Source organism: Gorilla gorilla, chromosome 1, assembly GCF_029281585.2.
Source record: "Gorilla gorilla gorilla isolate KB3781 chromosome 1, NHGRI_mGorGor1-v2.1_pri, whole genome shotgun sequence".
In the NCBI taxonomy this organism is placed as follows: domain Eukaryota; kingdom Metazoa; phylum Chordata; class Mammalia; order Primates; family Hominidae; genus Gorilla; species Gorilla gorilla.
Window position 1 is genome coordinate 53729115 of NC_073224.2, and position 17989 is coordinate 53747103.

Below are 17989 nucleotides of genomic sequence, written 5' to 3' on the forward strand. Positions count from 1 at the left end.
AAAAGGAAATCCCTGAGACACTTCACATCCTGTCACTAATAAAGCATGCATCATGCTAGACACAGCAACTCAGCCAATGCAGAGGAAGGCTGAAGCCAAGATAACCACTGATAACACATTTTACCAAATGTTTGTCAATATTATGCTGAGAGCGAGCTGAGGCAGTATCTAGTACTGTATCTGTCACCATACCATGGAATTTGACACAAAAAACTCAGAGCTGAGTCAGAATACAATTATTAAGCCAAATTTATTTCACCCCCTTTTTAAAGGTACTCCTAAGCGGGGAACAATGCACCAAGACACTCCTGCTCCATGGCATCTTTAGTTCAGGCAACCAGGCAGGGACTGTGCTTCTCTCCTCCTGCCTCAAAGAGGCAACTTTTAATTGTTGAGATCTGCAAAGTGCTCATTGTCCTTAGGTTGTCTGTTATCACTTAAATGCCCAAATTCTGTTTTTGACTGACCCAGGCTCACTCTGTGTGAACAGTTTTAATACCACCCTCGACGTGGGATAAGGTTAGCTGTTAGCAGCAAAATTAAGCAGATGCTTTCTAGGAATATTCCTAGGGAAGATGGTAAAAAAAAAAAAAAAAAAAAAAAAGTGAATTTAGCAGTTTGCCTCACAAGATTTTCCTCCACAAGATTTTCACTTTTAAAGAATACTGTCTTAATGCCCACCTCCTGGCAATATCCAGGTAATATCCAGCTCACTGGTTAATTTTGGATGGTGGAGGGTGGGAGGAGAGACAAGCAGCAAGGTTTTCTCCTGAGCAAAACAGAAAAACGTGATTCTCTTCAGAGTACACCTGAACAACAGGAGTCATCTAAACAACAGGAAGACATAAGCATTTCTGCATGGACGGAAGACCAGGCTTCTGTAGGCACACGGGATGACAGCAGAAGCAGCACAGTACAGGGCAGAGCAAAGTCGCTAAGTGCTTATGGTTCAAGAGGCTGGTTTCAACATGCAATGCATTTTGTTAATGACGGTTTAGCCTAATAAATGCCCTTCTAACAGTTCAATGAAAGGGTCACTATCCTTCCTGAAATAACTTTCTTGGTTTTACATTTTATTCAGAAATACATATTTAAAAGATCATTTCATCAATCTTCTACACTTTTTCGGCTGATTAGAATAAGATATACCACAATCAATTTTTTACTTACCCTTTTACTTTTTTTATCTATGTACACTCTGCCTACTCCTTTTTACCACCATCTACCACAAGAAAAATGAGACTCATCTTTTAAACTTATGGTACAACAAAAAGACCTGGGTCAGAATCTTGGCTCTGCATTTACTGGTGTTATAGGTAAAGTCACTAATTCCGTTTTCTCAACTATAAAATGGGAATAATATCACCTACTTTGCAAGACTGTGAGAAGTAGAGATACTATGTAAAGTTCCTAGTATAGTACCAAGGGTATAAAGTCATCATCACCATTATCAGCCTCATGCAAAAAAAATACCTAAAATCCAAAACTGGCAAAAAATGTATGCAATAAATATCACAAATTATTTTTTAAAAAAGATACACAAGTCAATCTGGTAAGATTCTGAAAACCCTGTCACCTGCTTTATTTCTGGAGAAGGGTAAAGGGAGAAGGGAAAATATTCACTTGAATTTGAGGGGCAGCTAAACTGGAAGCAACAATTTCAGGCCTCTAAGGTTCCTCTGATCCATAAGGGAATGCTGAAACTTCCTTGTTTGGAGATTCAAAGAGTTTAATTTTTCCCTACAGCAAGATCAACAATTTTCACTGGGATAAAAGAATAAAGAACAAACTCAATAGCACCAAATGGGGTTTTAACACAGATAACAGGGCCACTCCTTTTAAATGCAAATTTTTACATTAAAATATGTTTATAAATCATAGTAGTTGTTTTCCCTTTTGATTCAACATTTCTCCCTCCCCTAACAGGAGCCCTAGAACCTGAAGAGCATGTACATTACTAACGAGATATACAATCCAGCCACCCTGTCCAAACTGGAATCTGATTACTAATGGACTACACTCGAGGCTGCCCCCAAGGGATGGGAAGCAGTAACTACGCTCTCAGGGAGAATGGGTACTGAGGATGCCACCAGTCAAAGAGCCGAACGCTGTGCACTGGGTCCAGGATGACTTGCACACCCTGTTCACTGCGCAGTTTCCGACCACCATGGACAGGGGAATCTTGGAACACAAGTCTCACTCGATGATGCCGCATGTCCGTGCTCACATTGATAGTAAACTGAAATGGAAAAGCAAATTCAGTATCCAACTTACACAACCTTGGTTTCCAAGAGCTCACTCTGAAATGAAATAGTCCAGACTAATTTATACTGGCTAGGCGACAAGATTAATCTCTAAATTATAACACAAACACCTTTTTTTTTTTTTTTGAGAAAGGACCTCGTTCTGTTGCCCAGGCTGTAGTGCAGTGATGTGATCTCGGCTCACTGCAACCTCCGCCTCCCAGGATCAAACGATTCTTGTGCCTCAGCCTCCCAAGTAGCCAGGAATATAGGCATGCACCACCATGACCGGCTAATTTTTGTATTTTTAATAGAGACAGGGTTTTGCCATGTTGGCCAGGCTGGTCTCAAACTCCTGACCTCAAGTGATCTGCCCACCTGTAATCCCAAAGTGCTGGGATTACAGGCATGAGCCACCACGCCCAGCCAACTTTAAAGATATAAAAAATTAAGGAGAATTTTATAAGGCCTTCTCAGCTTCACGTTTAAACTATGCTAAAGAAAGCCTCCCTAATGAGCACTTTGGGAGGCTAAGGCAGGCAGATTGTCTGAGGTCAGGAGTTTGAGACCAGCCTGAGCAAACCCCATTTCTACCAAAAATACAAAAATTAGCTGGGTGTGGTGGCAGGCACCTGTAATCCCAGCTACTTGGGAGGCGGAGGCAGGAGAATCACTTGAAACCAGGAGACAGAGGTTGCAGGGAGCCGAGACTGCGCACCACGGCACTCCAGCACGGACTACAGAGCGAGACTCCATCTCAAAAAAAAACAAAACAAAACTGTATATATGACACAATCTCAATTATACAAAATTATTTGAGAGAGAGAGAGTATATACATATTAACAGACACATTAAGGGAACAGTTCCCAAAAGATTAATTGCAGTTACAGGATAGTGGAAGTCTAAGTCACCTTTACTTTGTCACTATATTTATGTATTATTTAAAGTCATTTACCATTTAAAAAAAAGCTACTTTCATTGTGGAAGCGGAACCTCATGTATTTCTGAACGTAAGCCTAAGATACAGAGAAGACAAATTACATGAACTCTCCAGTTGCCAAGCCAATGAAAAATTTTTAAAACCTGTAAAAATATGCCAGAGGCACATACGTTGTTTACTAATTACCGGCCAAGCCTTGAACACTGATAATATCACACAAAGGACAGAGCTGAGCTGGTCACCCTGTATTTTAATATCCCATTTGTAACCCCATATGCATGCCTCAAGGTCCTGACATACAGTGCCCATGTATATATCTCATCATTCTTCCTAATAGGATAATGTTTCTCAATCATTAATCATCACTACATATGAAAATGCAAAAACATTCCCTTTCCTACAAAGAAGGAAACAAGGTAAAATACTCTCAGATATAATTAATGTCTCCACAAATCTGTCTGTTGCTAATATACAGGACTGAGTTCAAACTTTTTTTTTGAAAAAAGATACCTTCCTTCATGGTTAAATTTACAAATATCCTTCAAACCTCAGATATAGCAAAAATCTATAAAAAAGCTGAATGCAGTGGCTCACACCTATAATCTCAGCACTTGAGAGGCCAACGTGGAAGAACTGCTTGAGGCTAGGAGTCTGAGACAAGCCTCAGCAACGCTGTGAGACACCCATTGCAACAAAAAATAAAAATTAGCTAGGGGTGGTGGCGCACACCTGTAGTCCTAACTACTTGGGAGGTTGAAGCAAGAGGATAGCTTAAGCCCAGGAGTTTTGAGGTTGCAGTGAGTGATGATTCCATCACTGCACTTCAGCCTGAGTGACAGAGTGAGACCACGTCTCTTTAAAAAAAAAAAAAAAAAAAAAGAGCTGCGGTTCACCTCCTTTCAGAATGAAAAAAAAAAAAAGGAGCTGAGAATGACATCCTGAGTCCCCACTTACCAGAGTAAATATCATTCCCATGACAATCGGAATAAAGATGAAATTGAGGGTGGTGACCTGCAGTAGGCAGCAATCCTGGTCTGGATTGGTATGAACATCTTCGTACTGAACGGGAGGCTGCAATCCTCCTGTACACTTGCTCTTTAACCTAGGGGACTGAAGAGAACTGAGAATTAATCCAATGGCTTAGAAGAAACATTATATGGCTCTAAGAGTCCACCAAAGAAAATCCTATGGCTCAACTAAAGCTAGTGAGATACACTTTTATCTTCTCTCTTTATACATGTTTCTATACAGAGATCAAAGAAAACCTACCCTTTGAAAGAAGGGGAAATACATTTGGATGAGCAAATGTGGCAATGGGTTTATGCTTCGGTTAGATGGTATTCCTTGCCATCTGACAAGAAATGGAAACTTACAGCCTCTACCAGAGGTTCTACAATGTTTGAAAGACTGCAAATTCCTTGTAACTTGTCAGACTCCAAAGAACATCTGCTGCACAAAAGGGATGGAAGCAGAAGTGGCCACCTAATTCCAGACACCATAAAACAAAAGAATCACAAGTCTCGGAACTAAAGGAAAATCTCGGCATTCACTTTCCTGCAGTAATCCTAGTGTCTGCTTCTAGTCACATTTCACCACTAAGACTGCCTCTCAATCCCTTCTCAGAAAGGTCTATGGTGGACTTTCTACCAGTGTCTAATGGATATCACAGACTGTGCAGATCTTATTAAATGCAAGATATCAGAACTAAAATTCTTCCCCAGAACCATGTTTTTGAAATAAATCAATAGGAAAATAAGGTTTACTTTAATTACAAACTTATCTGTAACCCACCTGCCATCACGTGAGACTAATTCATAGTATTTGTGTCTCATCAGTGAGATACTAAGTAGAGGAGACAAGTGAAAACATCTCCCTCCCCACCCCATCCCCGCACCCCCCCCCACCCCACCCCATTCCATGTGTTTTCACCTGTCTCCTCTACTTACTAATGAGTTTATGGGTTTCATATGCATAGTGAGAGAGAAACCCATAAACCTATTGCCATATCTGCTCATAATTCCACATAAGAATATAGGGTGATCATAATTACACCTAATAATACAGGTGTCCTTTGAGTAATACTCTCACTATTCAAGGCTTGGACAGTAATCAGATTAGTAAACAATATATGTGCCTCTGGCATAATTTTTCCAGGTTTTAAAAAATTTTCATTGGCTTGGCAACTGGAGAGTTCATGTAATTTGTCTTCTCTGTCTCTTAGGCTTACGTTCAGAAATACATGAGGCTCCTCCTTCCACAATGAAAGCTTTTTTTAATGGTAAATAAGCTTAAATAATATATAAATATATTGACAAAGTAAAGGTGACTTAAGACTTCCACTATCCTGTAACTGCAATTAATCTTTTGGGAACTATTCTCTTAATATGTTCTCTTAACATTTATACTTCACTTTTAAATAATTCAGCATACACTTACATATAACCACATTATCATTATCACCCATAAGAAAATTAACAATTATTTCATCTTATCCATAGCACATTCTGATTTCCTAAATTGCCTCAAAATGTCTTTTATAGCTTTGTTCCCTTATCCAGGATCCACTCAAGATTTACTCTTTGCAGTAGGTTGTTATCCTTGTCTTTCAATACAGCATAGTTCCTCTTACCTTTTGTTTTCATGGCATTTCGGATTAAGTATCCCTTATCCAAAACGCTTGGGGCCAGAAGTGTTCCCCATTTTTTCAGATTTTGGAATATTTGCATTATACCAGTTGAGCATCTGAAATCCACAAACCCAAAATCCAAAATGCTCCAATAGGCATTTCCTTTGAGCATCATGTTGCCACTCAGAAAGTTCCAGATTATGAGGCATTTCAGATTTTGGATTTTTAGGCTGTATACTGTTTTAGTCAGGCAATTTCATGCCTAGTGTTATTATTTGAATGTTTGTGTCTCCTCCAAAATTCATGTGGACACTTAATCTCCAACACAATAGCATTAAGAGGTAGGGCCTTTAGGAGGTGACCTACTGGGGAGGCCCTCTCTCATGAATGGGATTAAGGCCTTTATAAGAGAGTCTTCACACTAGGTTCAGCCCCTTTTGGCATTCCACCTTCCACCATGTGAGGACAAAGTGTTCCTCCCCTCTGAAGGATGCAATCAGACACCATCTTGGAAGCAAAGGGACCAGGCCCTCACCAAACACCAAACCTGCAAGCACCTTGATCTTGGACTTCCCAGCCTCCAGAACTGTTAAGAAATAAAGTTCGTTCTTTTTAAGTTACCCAGAATCTGTGGTACTGTTATAGCAGCACAAACAGACTAAGAAAGATATCTAGGGAAATCTCTTAGAACAAGGTATTATCTGAAAAACAAAGAGAAGACCACGTACCTGTTTTTTGAACTTGAAGTTGAATTCCCACATTGGTTCCTGTCTGTTCCCAACAATCTTTCTGCACCAGAAAAGTAAGCACTACAAGAAAGTAAAAATAAACCAAGAAAAAGAAAAAGAAAAAAATCAAAATACACTACAACCAAAATAATCACCAAAAACCTTTCTGTTTGACAGCTCTAAAGCCAGCCACGGTCCCAATGCTGAGATTTTACTTCGGCACAGATAGACCCCCAAGTTGACACTGGTGCAACATAAAAACGGACAATCCCAGGGCTGTTCAATAAGGACAGGAGGGACCAATATAAGTCAACCTCAGAGGCTACTGACATCAACTCCTATTGTTCTTATCTTCAAAGACAGAAACATAGTATCTAGAGACTGGAGCATCCTCTCTGATTCAGCAGGCTAATCCTCTACATTAAAATGTAAGGAGAGCCAGCAGCCACCAGGCAAGATGATACAAGGCCATAAGGTAGGCAGAGAGGGCTGGCCCTATAATAGAAGCAAACTGCTCAGGACCGGGAGCAGACAGCCAGTAAGGAAACTACAGAGCTAGGCTGAATTCTGTCTAGAATAAGCCGCTCAGTGAAAGTCAGGCTACAGCTAGGGTTAAGCACAAGAAGTGAAGTACCTCCCAGGGGATAAGGGGTGGGTCGTCCGCCGTGCCAGCTGTCCTGCCCTTCAGACATGCCCTGTACGTCCTGCTGTTCCATCAAAATTAATGGGCTTGGCTTTAAGGGGAAAACACTTCTGCTGCCATCACAACGGCTCCAGTGTCCCACACAAGCTATGCTACTGAAAAGAGAGAGAGGGGGAATCAAATACGAAAAGCTGGAGTCCAGAAACATGGGACAACTTCCTTTAGGCATGCTGGCAACTCCCTGAATGCCACGCAATCATGGGTATACAAGTGGCAAGGCCATGCACGGGATACCTGCCACTGCAGGCCCCATACCCTCTTCAGAAGATCTCTAACAAGGCACAAAAGCAGCAGCCAGATGGCCTGGGCTTACTATCTGGATTAAGACCTTAGTTTTCATTCTACTTTGGCTTTTTACAGTCCATTTTAAAAAAATTAATAGACAATGATAAGAATATGAAGATAGGGGTATTTTAGAATTTAGGCAGTAGCACTTGCATTGTGCACTGGAGCCGCTAAGATGTGTCAAGCATGAGGAGTTTGCCCAATGCTGCTCTGCCCCCAGCAATTGATTCACTCCTGGCATGGCTAACTTTGGGATGATCCCCATGCTCACCACAGTTAATCTGATACTATCAAATGTTTTGGGGGAAAGGGACACTGTAAATGTGAGAAGATACACTGTCCACTCATATTACAAGCAGAAGCAGCTGCTGGGTGAAATCCTACTCTCCTGGCATTGTACTCCTTCTCTAAATCCACCAGTTAGCATGATATTAAATTGAGCTCATCCAACAGCCCTGACCACCTCAGTTTACAAGGCTGGGGGGAACCTTGATAATCTTGAAATCAAAAGTACCCTTTTAATTAATATGTATCAGGTAGGATATGATCACCCTAGAGCTAAACTAGGGGAGAAGAATCATTATATAATGTGGAATACCATAAAAACAAACTACAAGAGAATGGGAAATGCTATGGAACATCAGATTTGGGGTAGGAACAGAGTAACCTTGTTTGCCAAAGGTGATTTAGTAATTTCATCGGGTAGGAGAAAAAGAGAGAGTGGACCAAAGGCTAGTAGACATATTTACAAATCAGAAGAATGACAGAAACTTGAATATAAATATATGAATATAAAATATCAGGGAAATCCTGAGATAAAAAGAACCTAGAACACAGAAAGAACTTGAGAGAACTAAGGTTTATGAATCAGGGTACCTTATAGTCTATGAGATGACCTACCAGAGCCTGGCAATAGCCTGGCACAGGGCACTTCCAAATGCTACAGAAGTCAAGTCTACACCAGAATCCTTAAGGAGGTCAACAATAAAGGGGAATCCCTGATGTCAAGGTTGCATTAGAAAGAGAAAAATAGTGAGATGTTCATGTTATACCTCTGTACTGTGATTTAAAGCCCCTCTTAAAAATTACAGCATACATCTACCATTTGAGTTATGCTCTTCCTAGCCCAAACCATCAAAACCATTATATCTAGAGTGGTCCAATGTACAATGTATGCAAATACATTAAAATAAAAAGAATAAGGAATACACTAAAAGCACCAGAAAGCTTTAAGGTAAGATAAGCCAGCCAGCACAGCAGAAAGGTCTTGGAGAAGTGAAATTTCTGAGCCCTGAAGTTTACATTAGTCCCCTAGCAGCCTGGGACCTACACCCCTCCCCATCAAGGAAGCTGGAGACAAGCCATGATAACAGGCCTACCATACAAGAGTCCATTAGTCAAACCCCAACACAAATTCTCACTTACTTTGGAATTCTTTAATGTGCTGGGGGTGCTTTCTGGAATGGCTGGATTCTTGGAGATTCGAGCAGCAAATGGCTCATACATATGGTACAGAGATCGGATCACACAAGCCCGGAGACAGCGCAGCTTCTCCATTGACTCTGGTCGCAGACGCAAAGGCAGGGAAGCATCCAGCGTGTAGTGCCTGAAACATGACACATTACTCCTACCAATATGTGACCAGTCTCTCCTGCTCTAGGTCAGTTTTCTAAGACTCCTGGTCTCTGTATGAACTTTACTGCACTATTCCACCGGCCAGTAGATAGCTTGTCCCCAGTGCTACTTGACCTCTTGGCGACTTTTACGTCTTTGCCTTGTAATCCTGCAGTTCTCCATCCATTTTTAAAGTTGAAGTCCTCACTTTTTCACTGAACAAAAGAGCAAACTCTGAATTGGTATCAGTATATTATGCTTTAGCTGCTCAAAAAGAACCTGTCCTGGAGGAACCTATACTGGAGAAGACCCACCAGGTTCTCCAGTCAGATCTCACAGTGAGTTCTCTACTCCTTTCTACTTCAACATTCCTTCCCACCACAGCCTGACAGTTTACAATTGTCACTACACTTCCACACCTAGCATCAAAAACTAGCCCTTTTACTAATCACATAATTTACCTACTCCTCACCACTACAACTATACATAAGGCTGCATGAATACAAAAACTGTGTAATACTTAAAGACAACTAGCAAATCTAAGCAACACCTAATCCAGCTGGAAAGATGAGCAGATAGGCATCTGTAGCTTTAAACATTCTAGCTAAAATAAGCATCTGAAGAAAAGTCAAAGACTCTTCTATCTGGGACTTGAAGCAAGACGTTTTGCTGAAAGTGGATACTGGAGTGGGGAAGGAGGCAACCACACGGAAGACAATTACCTGGATAATTAATAATATCAAATTTAAATTAGAGAGGGGCTCAAGGAGTCCAAAGCTGGGTCATGCCCAGACATGGAGTAGAGAAAGTGAAAAGAGGTCACCATCCAGTGAGTAGCTCCAAATCACAAACAGTAATGAAATCAGCCACACAGATAAAAGAGTGAGCTCTCTGTGGTCGCACCTTCGGTACAACCTGGTCCAAAAGGCAGCAGTGCAAGTGACAGTCCAGGCATTCTTACAAATCAGGGAAAAATTCACAATGTCCTCAGGACGGATATACGAGGCCAGCAATAGCCAAATATCCATGGGATACTCTTCTCCTCCAGCCCCGTCCAGTTCTTCTGAAACAGAAAAAAGAATAATCTCTGATCTTCTATACCATATCTAAAGATACTCGATAATTTCATTTCTCCCAAGGATTGATTGCACAGTTAAGAAAATGGTTTTAAATAGGTCCAAGGAAACCCCTCAAACTTATCATTTCCTGCTCATCCTAGCTGCTGGAAACTTTTACCTCCTGTTGCCCAAGTAAATAGGTTTTGTTCTTAAGGCCTTTATTTAACAACTATTGGCAATACCATTTTGAAGTTTAACTTTTTTTTTTGAGACAGAGTCTCACTCTGTTGCCCAGGCTGGAATGCAGTGGTGCCCAGGCTAGAATGCAGTGGTGCAATCTCAGCTCAGTACAACCTCCGCCTCCTGGTTTCAAGCAATTCTCATGCCTCAGCCACCAGAGCAGTTAGGACTACAGGCACACTCCACCGCACCCAGCAAATTTTTGTATTTTTAGTAGGGATGGGGTTTCACCATGTTGACCAGGCTGGTCTCGAACTCCTGGCCTCAAGTGATCCACCCGCCTTGGCCTCCCAAAGTGCTGAGATTACTGGCGTGAGCCACTGCACCTGACCATCATTTTAAAGTTTCAAAAGTGCCTTTGCACACATTGTATCATTCAACTCTAATAATTCTTCAATGGAATAAGAAAAATATTATTGCGCCCATTTTACTAATAAGAAAACAAAACCTTGCCACTCAGTCAAGGGAAATAGAACCAAGATTTTCTGACTCTGAATTCCAGCTTTACGCTATTAAGCCCTGCTCATGGCTTCTCTTTAAGTCTCCACCCACTAAACATTTTCAGTCAGGAAAAAAAACAAAATTGACTTTAAGATGGTATAGGGAGGCCGGGTGTAGTGGCTCATGCCTGTAATCCCAGCACTTTGGGAGGCCAAGGCAGGCAGATCACGAGGTCAAGAGATCGAGACCATCCTGGCCAACATGGTGAAACTCCATCTCTACTAAAAATACAAAAATTAGCTGGGCGTGGTGGCACGTGCCTGTAATCCAGCTACTTGGGAGACTGAGGCAGGAAAATCGCTTGAACCAGGAGGTGGAGGTTGCAGTGAGCTGAGATGGCACTTAGGCCGGGCGCGGTGGCTCACACCTGTAATCCCAACACTTTGGGAGGCCGAGGCGGGCGAATCGCGAGGTCAGCAGATCAAGACCATCCTGGCTAACATGGTGAAACCCCGTCTCTACTAAAAAATACAAAAAAATTAGCCGGGCGTGGTGGCAGCTGCCTGTAGTTCCAGCTACTTGGGAGGCTGAGGCAGGAGAATGGCGTGAACCCAGGAGGCGGAGCTTGCAGTGAGCCAAGATAGCGCCACTGCACTCCAGCCTGGGCGACAGAGTGAAACTCCATCTCAAAAAAAAAAAAAAAAAAAAGTGTCCCTATCTCTTCCTTCTTTAGAACTCATTAGCATTAATTCTCTTGACCTTGATGTCCACTATACTTCTCAGGTTCAGGTAATACACATGCTTTGTAAAGATACCTGAATCTGAGCTAATCCTAACCTTAACCCTTATTTCAAACCTAGTCATAGAACTATCCTAAAATGACCAGCTTTCTTCCTTCCTGGGGAAAAAGCCCCTACACCATCTCCCCAAAGTTGCCCCCACTTTTCTAGCTAACTGCTTCCTACAGCTCTATGATTAGATCAGGTTATTTGGTTAGGTTCTTCACAACAGAGACCCAATATGTCTAAAACATCATCATCTTTTCTAATTCTTATCCTTCTTATAATCTCTAGCAATCATGCAAGACACAGTCTACCAATGTCTAGGCCCCACTTTCTCCCACATTACCTCTTCTCTCTTTGAAAGAGAAGGCAAACGACTATTAAAATTTCCTCTATTGTGGCTGAGTGCAGTGGCTTATGCCTGTAATCTCAACACTTTGGGAGGCCAAGGTGAGAGGATGGCTTGAGCCCAGGAGTTCGAGATCGGCTTGGGCAACACAGTCTCTACAAAAAACTTAAAAATTAGCCAGCCATGGTGGTGCATGCCTGTAGTCTCAGCTACTCAGGAGGCTGAGGTGCAAGGATCAATCAAGCCCAGGATGTCAAGGCTGCAGTGAGCCATGACTGCACCACTGCAATCCAGCCTGGGCAACAGAGTGAGTCCCTATCTCAAAAAACCAAAACAAAAACCAAAAAAACAAACAAAAATTTCCTCTACTGAGACCCATAAGGACTTTTACAAAGCAGAGTGCTATTACAAATTTTCTGTCTTTAGAGACAAAATTTAGTAAATAATGAAGAATTGTCAGTGTTTTATACATAATTATTAAGAGCTTTCAAAATGAAGGAAATAGAATCAGTAAATAAAAGCTTCATGGAGATAAATCATGAAGGATAGGAAGAATTTTGATAGGCATAGGTTAAGAGGAAAAGCATGTCAAGTGAGTAAGTGCTAACATGAAACCAAGGGACTCAGAAAAGCAAAACATGTGAGAACAGTAAACAGAAAAGTCTAACAAGATTTTAATAACATTGAGAAATTACTGTTAAGTCTTTTAGATGTGATAACGGTATTTTTAAAAAGATAACTACTAAAATATTTACAGAGATGATGATGGTATATCTGGAAATTGTTTCAAAATAACCGTGTGTGTGTGTGTGTGTGTGTGTGTGATGGAGTGGCGGATAATGGTTGAAGTAAAAATGGCCGTGAGTTGACAGCATATAAAAACAAAATGTTAATTAAAAAAAGAGAAAAAAAACTTTTTAATAGCCATGAGTTGATCATTGTTGAAGCAGGGAATAGTTATATGGAGTTATAATCAGACTATTCTCTCTTCTTCTACATGTTTCATTTAAAAAAAGGCTTTTAAAAAAAGAAGAAAAATACATTATACCTGCTAAAACAATAAAATAAAAAGAAATTTAAAAAGAAAAAAAAAAAGACCAGTCTGATGGAATGGAGAAAACTAATGGAGGTAAAGTAGAATAAGGAAGTAAAATATGAATTATGGTTAAGTGCCTGTAAGCCATAAATCATGTATCTGATAAGTGACTAGTAATCTGAATAGATAAAGAAGTCTTACAATTCAATAATAAAAAGATAGCCGGGTGCGGTGGCTCACACCTGTAAACCCAACACTTTGGGAGGCTGAGGCAGGTGGATCACCGGAGGTCTGGAGTTCGAGACCAGCCTGACCAATATGGAGAAATCCCATCTCTACTAAAAATTACAAAAAATTAGCTGTGCGTGGTGGCGCATGCCTGTAATCCCAGCTACTTGGGAGGCTGAGGTAGGAGAATCGCTTGAACCCGGGAGGCAGAGGTTGCAGTGAGCCGAAATCACGACATTGCACTCCAGCCTGGTCAACAAGAGTGAAACTCCATCTCAAAAAATAAAAAAATAATAATAATAAGATAACCCAATTTAAAAATGGGCAAATATCATTAGCCATCAGGGAAATGCAAATCAAAACCACAAGGAGATAGATACCAATCCACATCCACTATAATTTAAAAAGTCAGACAATAACAAGTGTTGATAAGGATGTAGAGAAACTGGAACTCTTATACACTGCTGGTGGAAATATAAAACGATGCACGCACTTTGGAAAACAGTTTGGCAATTCCCCAAAAAGTTAAACATAGAGTTTCTGTATAACCCAGCAATTTCACTCCTATCTAACCAAAACTAAAAAAACCTATGTCCACAGAAAAAGTTGTCCATGAATGTTCACAGCAGCATTATTCATAGCAGCCAAATAAAAAGGAATAAAAAAGAATGAGATACTGATACACGCATAGTATGGATGAACCTTGAAAACATTATGCTAAATGAAAGAAGCTACATGCAAAAGACTATATATTGTATGATTCCATTTACATGAAATGTCAGAATAGGTAAATCTGTAGAGACAGAAAGTAGATTAGTGGTTTCCAAGGGCTGGAGGAGGGTTTGGAATGAGAAGGGATGCTAATAAGTATGGGGTTTCTTTTTAGAGTAATGGAAATGTTCTAAACTTAGACCATGTTGATGGTTGCACAACTCTGTGAATATGCTAAAACCACTGAATTGTACACTTTAAAAGAATAAATTTTATCTCAATTTTTTGTTTTAAGTCAAAGCCATTCTGTGGAACAAGTCCAAAACAACAAGAAGATAAATCCCTAATAGAACGGTGATAAGTAGAGATTTCAAGTGAAAAATTAAGGACAAAGAAGTATGAAGAATGTCAATACTGGTTGAGTATCCCTTATCAGAAATGCTCAGGACCAGCAGTGTTTCAGATTTTGGCTTTTCCCGCATTTTGGAATATCTTGACCGTACTTATTGGTCAAGCAGCCCTAATCGAAAATCAGAAATCCAAAGTGCTCCAATAAGCATTTCCTTTCAGCATCATGTCATTGCTCCAAAAATTTCAAATTTTGGAGCTTTTCAGATTTGGAATGCTCGACCTGTATTAATTTTGGGATCCTGAAAAAGAGGGATATGACTAACAATAACTAGAATAATTCCAAAGCAATCATATCATTAATTTCATTAACTTATTACTTCAATATACTTTAACAAATAAAAATATCTATTATCTGATTCTCAGGTACAGGTGAAAGTGCTGGTAAATCTGAGACCAAAAATACATACATCATTTACTATTATTATTATTTTTTTTTTTTTTTTTGAGACGGAGTCTTGCTCTGTCGCCAGGCTGGAGATGTAGTGGCGCAATGCAATCTCGGCTCACTGCTACCTTCGCCTCCCAGGTTCAAGTGATTCTCCTGCCTCAGCCTCCCTGGTAGCTGGGACTACAGGTGCACACCACCACGCCCAGCTAATTTTTGTATTTTTAGTAGAGACAGGGTTTCACCATAATGGCCAGGCTGGTCTCGAACTCCTGACCTTGTGATCTGCCCACCTCAGCCTCCCAAAGTGTTGGGATTACAAGCGTGAGCCACCATGCCTGGCCTCACCATTATTTATCGGCTTTCACCTAAACGTAGCTGATCATTGGAACCACTTTAGCTTTAAAAATTCTGGGCTAAGCATGGTAGCTTATGCCTATAATCTCAGCACTTTGGGAGGCCAAGGTGGGTGGACTGCTTGAGCCCAGGAGCTCAAAACTAGCCTAGGCAACACAGTGAGACCCGTCTCTACAAAAAATAGAAAAAATTAGCAGGCATGATGACATAGCACCTGTAGTCCCAACTACTCAAAAGGCTAAGATGGGGGGATCGCTTAAACCTGGGAAGTCAAGGCTGCAGTGCGCCATGATCTTTCCACTACACTCCAGCCTAGGCAAGAGACCAAAACCGTGTCTCCAAAAAAAAAAAAAAAAAAAAAAAAATTCTGAGTTCCACCCCAAGAGATTCTGACTCATTAAGTCTGAAGGAAAACCCAGAATCTGAATGATGGTTTGGCACGTTATATTATCATCAGTTTATTATTCTTTGTTTCATTTGTGTACATTTCACTGCCATTAGGATATAAAAAAATCACCTACTTTTATATTTCCCACAGTACTTATTAGACATAAAGCAGACATTACTAATTGCAGAGCACTTAAAAGCCCACGATAATGTCTATGTTTGTGTGTAACAAAACTAGTTAACATAAAATCCACATATTTCGGAAAACATTTTTTGGTTACATCTCTGCTTCCTTACACATTCAGAAATCCAGAAATGCAAAGGCCTTTTATTTTCACATTGCCTTATGGGTTTTTACCTGATAATAACATGTTCTCAATGAAGGGCTACTAGAGTCCAGTTCGCAGCTCCAGAACTCTACTAACACGTACTAATCTCTTTCCCTCTCGAATTCAGACAAAAGCAAAAAGAAAAAAGAAAGCCCAGGTGTATTAAATCCCGTCCCACTACCAAGGTTCTTAGGGAGAGCCAAGTTTTCTTTAAACTCTCCTGGTATCACCTCTTATATCTCCTCCTGTGCTACTGGGAAAGTAACATCTTCAATTTGACACCACAAGCAGGTCTAATAAACCAAAAGAGAACAAGCTCCATACCTTTGTGTCTCTTGCTTTTCTTTTTTCTGGAGACAGTTCTCTCATGGATGCTTTCCTCCTGGGCATCCATCTCATCACTGCTGTCGATGATGTCACAGGGCTCACCAGCCCCAGAAAGAGCTTCCTCTGCAGGAACCTGAGAGGCTTCCAAGCCACAAAGAGATTTTACTAGAAGAAAATAAAAGGAGAATGAGATGGCACACAGCTCCACCCAGAAATACAAACAACTTAGCCAAGGTATCAGCATCCATTCAGGAAAGGGGGGGAAAAAAACATCGTTGAGAGAGAAAGGTGAGAATCTGTCACCAAAAAAAATAAAGATTTTAGTATTTTAAATACAAAAAAAAAAAATAGGAAAGCAATGGGCAAACTGACTCCAAAGTTGCAGAAACTCCTTTTTTCAGCCCTGAAGAAAAAAGGTGTGTACAATTTTTCCACTATAAACCCTGCAGGATAAAAGCTGATTTGTATTCTCATAAGGTCTACAGAGAAATGTTTGAGACAAATTGAATCCAATTTAATCCTGGTCCTGAGCTGGAGGCAGTAGGTGTCATAAAACACAAGTCTCAGACCCATGAGTAAACAGACTGAAAGCAAGAGAAACACCGGAAAAGGAAAAGAACACTCCAAGGTTATTAAACAAGGAAGCAAACTGCAGAGTAAAACGTGAACTACAGCAAAGAGATTAATAACCAAGAAGAATGCAGTGGAAACTAAAGAGTATGCAAAACATGTTTTTAAACGCAAAGAAAGAAAATATTTCTGCTACAGAAACTGCTACTCTTGACTAATCCTCCTCCACCCCCAATATGTAAGTTAACACTAACGAAAGCAAACACGGTTACAGGAAGACGACTAAAGGACTGCAAGAAAAACAGAAAATAAAATACCCAGTTCTGTCTTCGCGGCATGAGTCTTTAAAGGCTCGCGCAAAGCTTACCTTCCTGCTGAACAGCGTTGGCTACGGCTTTCTTGACTCGTCCAGACCTCACGACCGCCGGATCCGAGTTGGCGTAATCCGCCACGGTCACTGCAACACAGCACCAACCCTCAAGGAAGAGGCCTTCTCTCATCAGCGTCTTCCCCGCCAACACCTCCTCCTCGCTGCAGGCCCCCGGACCGAGCCGCCCTCCAGCCGCGGGCACGCGAGCGCTCACCTCGGCACGGTCCAGCCCCCTCCCAGCCGCCAGCCCCCAAAATGTTTCAGCGCCCCTGCCCCCCTCGCCCACCTCGGCCGGAGCAGGCGTCGTGGGCCCGGAACTTGAGTCGTTTTCCTCTCTTGGGCATGGCGACCGTATCGGGGCGAGGCCTGCCTAGCGGGCCGGGCCCCCGGGCCATGTCTCCGGCCGGAGAGCCGGCCCCGGGAGCCGCAAGCCAGCTCCGCCCGGCTCCGCGGCCATCCCACTCCGGAGCCCGCTAACTCTCGCGAGAACATAGGTCCGGGTTCCGAGTCGCCTTGTCGGACGTCGCCTCTCCACGCGAACCAATCATCGCCAGGTGCAAGGATACGTCATCATCCGGCACCCGCGAATCAAGCTGGGTCCGGGTTCCACGTGGAGAGAGAGCTGTTGTACTGGGTGGTGTCGGGTATCGCCGTACCTCGTGTGAGATGAATGGTGTCTCAGAACCATAGCCCACACCTGTGTTGATTAGAATTGAGAGTTTACATCCTGGTCTCCGGGATTCTTCTTAGTAACTCCTCTGTCCACACTCCAGGTCCGCTTCAGCACCAAAATGCATATACACTGTCATCTTCGTGCTCTATCTCGGACCACAGAGACTGAGCGCCTGCTAGTCTAACATAGGTCTGT

General features: G+C 41.6%; 1 protein-coding gene across 4 annotated transcripts; it reads right to left on the minus strand.

The window, feature by feature from the left end:
* Positions 1-1553: 1553 nt before the first annotated feature.
* TMEM183A (transmembrane protein 183A) lies at positions 1554-17631 on the minus strand. 4 transcript variants are annotated; one of them, XM_019028950.4, is made up of 8 exons: positions 17408-17631; positions 17119-17208; positions 16179-16346; positions 10044-10203; positions 8952-9132; positions 6539-6619; positions 4139-4294; positions 1554-2239 (listed from the first exon to the last, which is right to left on the minus strand). In XM_019028950.4, the coding sequence occupies exons 1-8, from the start codon at positions 17514-17516 to the stop codon at positions 2054-2056; spliced, it is 1131 nt and encodes a 376-aa protein (XP_018884495.1). In that variant the 5' UTR covers positions 17517-17631; the 3' UTR covers positions 1554-2053. The 4 variants fall into 4 exon arrangements, with proteins under 4 accessions (XP_018884495.1, XP_018884497.1, XP_018884504.1 ...); XM_019028952.4 differs by having other exon boundaries at positions 10044-10200; positions 17408-17610; XM_019028959.4 differs by having other exon boundaries at positions 2145-2239; positions 4139-4286; positions 10044-10200; positions 17408-17612.
* Between the last annotated feature and the right edge of the window lie 358 nt (positions 17632-17989).

What these genes read in the sequence shown, in the direction of transcription:
- TMEM183A (XM_019028950.4), bottom strand. Translation starts at nt 17,516, where the DNA reads ATGGCCCGGGGGCCCGGCCCGCTAGGCAGGCCTCGCCCCGATACGGTC. An exon ending in CGACGCCTGCTCCGGCCGAG is followed by an intron (nt 17,209 to 17,407) that starts GTGGGCGAGGGG and finishes GCTGTGTTGCAG; the next exon opens with TGACCGTGGCGGATTACGCC. An exon ending in GCACATTAAAGAATTCCAAA is followed by an intron (nt 6,620 to 8,951) that starts GTAAGTGAGAAT and finishes ACTTTCTTGTAG; the next exon opens with TGCTTACTTTTCTGGTGCAG.